Raw genomic sequence first — 4,061 nt, 5'->3', positions numbered from 1 at the left:
GTGATTTTCTCACAGCCAACGCCTGCCCCCAACAGAAAGCAGAAAAGTTCTAAGCATTTTAACAACTCCATGTTCTCCAAGAGAGGAGGAAAGGGGACTTTGAAGAGCAAGATGAGTCTTATTCAGTGGAGAAAACCAAAGATGGAAGTCTCTCTCCTAATACCTGCCACCCTATTTATAGTAATAAAAAAAAAATAAACCCCAGTAGGTATTTTGATGTTCGACTCTGAAAAAGGAAATGAAAGGACAAGCTAAGTTGAGGTCCTTTACATTTTTTTCCCTTCAATAAGCTTATTTTGAGTCTTTTCGAGATACTTTGTGTAAACACAGATGAAAAGAAAAATCTTACTATAATAGTCATACTTGGTTTATTTTGCTGGAGTACTTAAGAGATTCTGACTTTTGCCTTTGAGACAGCCCATGAACTCTAATTCTCACTTCCTAAGGATTCTCAACTGCCCAGGACCAGGCCACAATACTATAGTCACTGGGGCACTGGACAACTTGGACTTCATCTCAACAGGCAGCCCAGCCTCCCAAGACATTTTTGAGCTTGACCTACTCACTTCCCAGAGGGGGAACAAGGCCATTGGAGTCTCTTTGAGACAGAAGACATAAATCAAAGACCATAGGAATGGGGTGGACAAGAAATTTGTTTGGGTGGGGGGAGAATTAACCACTCCAAACTAGTTTTGTTCCACAGAATTTGACATTCTGGTTCATTTGGTTTTCGGTTTTTGACTCAGTTCCTGTGTTAGGTTAGGGCGGTGGTAATGGCATTGCTCTCTCGCTCTCTTCTCTCTCTCTCTCTCTCTTCCTTGTGGGTAAATGAAGCTGCAGGTTACTGCTCCCCAGAGTTCAATTTCTAAAGCATCTTTTTGCTTTTTATTCGTCCACTTTTTTAATGCTTTCTTTTTTGTAGTGGTTGGTTGTTTTTGTTTTTGTACATAGTTCCTTGGTCCCCAGAATATTTTAGCAAATGTTTCTGGTCAAAACAGTTCATTTTCCAGCCCTTCCCTCATCTTCCCTCCCACCCTAGCCCCCAGAACCATCCTGCTCCTCAAACCCTTGCTCCAGCCTTCCCTTTCTTTCCACCCACTCCCTGGTTCGACCAACCGCCTCGGCCTCCTCCTCCTCCCCAGTCATCCCGTCCCTTTTCCACACCCAGCACCCCAATCCTCTAGGCTGGGGAGAGGAAAAGGGTCAGGCTGACAGGGCACCGAGGAAGGGCAAGGAGGAGGTCCTCCAATGCAAGCAGGATAACGGACACTCTAAGTGCAAAGGGGAAGCAGGCCAGAGGAGACCCTCCCCCATCCCGCCCAAGAAACAGCACCCCTCCCCAATCAACTCCCCCGCTCTGCCCCACCCGACGCCTGGCCTCCCACCCTCCTCAGTAAGTGGCCGAGAATTTCATCCTTTTCTGCTTCTGTCTCTGGTTGCAAAACCACACCCGCACCACGTTCTTTTTGAGGTCCAGTTTCTCGGCGATGGCGGCGATCTTCTCGGACGAGGGCCGGGGTTGCACGGCAAAGTAGGCCTCGAGGGAGCGCTTCTCGGGCGCGGCGATGGAAGTCCGCTTGCGTTTCTTCTCTCCGCCGTTGAAGAGCTCGGGCTTGTTCATTTTCTCGCGCTGGGCGCCCTCGGCCTCCTCGAGCCACGCCTGCAGGATGGGCTTGAGCGCGATCATGTTGTTGTGCGACAGCGTGAGCGACTCGAACCTGCAGATGGTGCTCTGGCTGAGCGAGCCCACGCCCGGGATCTTGAGGTTGGCCAGCGCCGAGCCCACGTCGGCCTGCGTCACGCCCAGCTTGATGCGCCGCTGCTTGAAGCGCTCGGCGAACGCCTCGAGCTCGCGCGGGTCCGTGTCCGAGTCGCAGATGGACGCCAGGCCCGCCGCGCCCACCACCGCCGCCGCCGCCGACGCCGCCGCCACCTGCCCGGCCGCCGCCGCCGCCGCCGCCGCCGCCGCGCCGTGATGCGCGGCCGCCGCCACCAGCCCGGGATGCGGCAGCCCGGACGGCATGTTCATGGCCGCGGCCGCCGCCGGGTGCGACAGGTGGCCCAGGCCGTGCATGTGCGGATGCGGGTGCGCGGAGCCTCCTAGCAGCCCGCCACCGGGACCGCCGCCCCCCGGGCCGCCGCCGCCTCCGCCGCCGCCCCCGGGGCCGCCGCCGCCGCCGCCCGGGCCACCGCCGCCCCCCGGGCCACCGCCGCCGCCCGGGCCACCGCCCCCGGGACCGTCGTGGGCGCCGCCGCCGCCCGCCGCGCCCGCGCCCCCGGCCATGAGCGCGAGCGACGGCGACGAGATGTGGTCCAGCAGGTCGCCGGGCTCGAGCGCCTGGTGGTGGTGGTGGTGGTGGTGGTGGTGCGCCAGCGGCACGGTGGACGTGGACGTGCACGGCACGCTGTTCATCGTGTGGTACGTGGCGTCCGGCTTGAAAGGGTGGCTCTTGCCCTGGGACACCGCGATGTCCACGGCCGCCAGCGCCTCGGCCCGAGCCAGCAGCGTCTCGTCCAGGCTGGCGAAGAGGTTGCTCTGCAGCTGCAGGCGACACAAACCAAACCAAAAAGAAACAAAACAAAACAAAACCACAAAACCAAAAAACAACAACAACAAAAGGAAACAAAGCAAACAAAACAAAAACACACGCCAAGACAGCACAACGAGGATAGGTGACGGGGGGGGGGGCACAAAAAAAACACAACCAAAACAACACAAGGAGAGGGAGGGTGGGAAGAGCGGAGATGGGGGTGGATAAGGGATGGGGACACATTTGGGGGTACAAGCAGGTGGGACAGGAGAGAAGGGAAGGGGACAGGGGAGCACAGACGGGTAGAATGTGGGGGAAGACACATTCCGGAAAGGAGCATGGGAGACGAAAAAGGAGGGCAAAAAGAAGAAGAAGAAGAAACGGAGATGTCACTCGCAGCTGGGGACCCGTGTCACACACCCGAACACGCACAGAGAGCGCCTTTGCCAGGCGTGAAATTCACAGAGAAAGTGCAGGGAAGTCAAGAGTCACGGTCGGTCCTGAACTCCCCCACTGCTGCCTGCGCCCGACACACGCTCGCCGAGGCACCGGGCAGCAGGGACCACCACACTAAAGCGCCGCCGGACACAACACCGTGCCACCCAGTGGGCTTCCTCCAAAAAAAAAATAATAATAATAAATAAATAAATAAATAAATAATGAATAAATAAAAACTCCCGTCCGCAGCCGGCCGCAGGACCCGCAGCACGCCTGGCACCGGGCACCGGGGCACGGCGGCATGCAGCGTCTCGGACAGGGGGGGGCAGAGGAGGGGCGGGCGCGGGGCGCTTACCGGCGGCGTGGGCAGGCAGGCCCTCCGGATGGCCTCGGAGCTGGAGTGCAGCGACGGGTACTTGTGCTCAGGGAGGGTGGGATGCATGGCAAAGTGAGGCTGCTTGCTGTTCATGGACATCATCTTGACGGCTTGGCATGTAAATCCACAAACACTCCGAAAGTCCGCGGGAAAAGTGCGCGCGCCGGTGCCACCCCCGGGGGGCCTCTCTTCCGAGGCTGCCAGCCCGCGCGGATGGCCGCAGCCAGTGGCCGGTGCTTGGCCTTCGCCACGGGGCGGGGGGGTGGGTAGCAGCCAGCCGCTCGCGCAGCCCGCCCGCCCGCCCGCCGGCCGGCTGGCTGCCTGGGACCCGCGCCGCGCGCCGGCCTCGCCGCGCCGCTTCTCCGAGAGCTCTAGCCCTGCGCGCCGACGGGATGCACTCCTCTTTACACCTGAGCCTCACTTCTCGCGGCCGGCCCGGGGAGCTCTCGCGAGAGCTCGCGGCCCCGCCGCGCTGCCGGGCATCAGCTGTCTCCGTCTGTCTGGCGCGCGCTCCCCCGCCTCGGCCCGCGCCGGTGCGTCTGCGCGCTTCCCATCGCCCGCCCGTGCGCGCGTGCACGTCGGGCCGCGATCGGCGGGGCGCGTGGGAGCCGCTCTTAAGAGTGACCACCGGCAAGGACAACGCAGGTGATGCACCTGTAGCTGCCGGGGCATGCGCACTGCACCGCTGCTCCCTTCTGCTGAGGGTCTGGAAAGAT

The 4,061-nt window shown here is 60.3% G+C and overlaps 1 protein-coding gene across 1 annotated transcript; it reads right to left on the bottom strand.

The window, feature by feature from the left end:
- Positions 1-1,390: 1,390 nt before the first annotated feature.
- Positions 1,391-3,447, bottom strand: Pou4f1 (POU class 4 homeobox 1). Its single transcript, XM_045146551.1, has 2 exons — positions 3,325-3,447; positions 1,391-2,542 (listed from the first exon to the last, which is right to left on the bottom strand). The coding sequence occupies exons 1-2, from the start codon at positions 3,445-3,447 to the stop codon at positions 1,391-1,393; spliced, it is 1,275 nt and encodes a 424-aa protein (XP_045002486.1).
- Between the last annotated feature and the right edge of the window lie 614 nt (positions 3,448-4,061).

The sequence above is a fragment of the Jaculus jaculus genome, chromosome 3, assembly GCF_020740685.1.
Source record: "Jaculus jaculus isolate mJacJac1 chromosome 3, mJacJac1.mat.Y.cur, whole genome shotgun sequence".
NCBI lineage: Eukaryota > Metazoa > Chordata > Mammalia > Rodentia > Dipodidae > Jaculus > Jaculus jaculus.
This window is presented reverse-complemented; position numbering and strand designations above follow the sequence as displayed.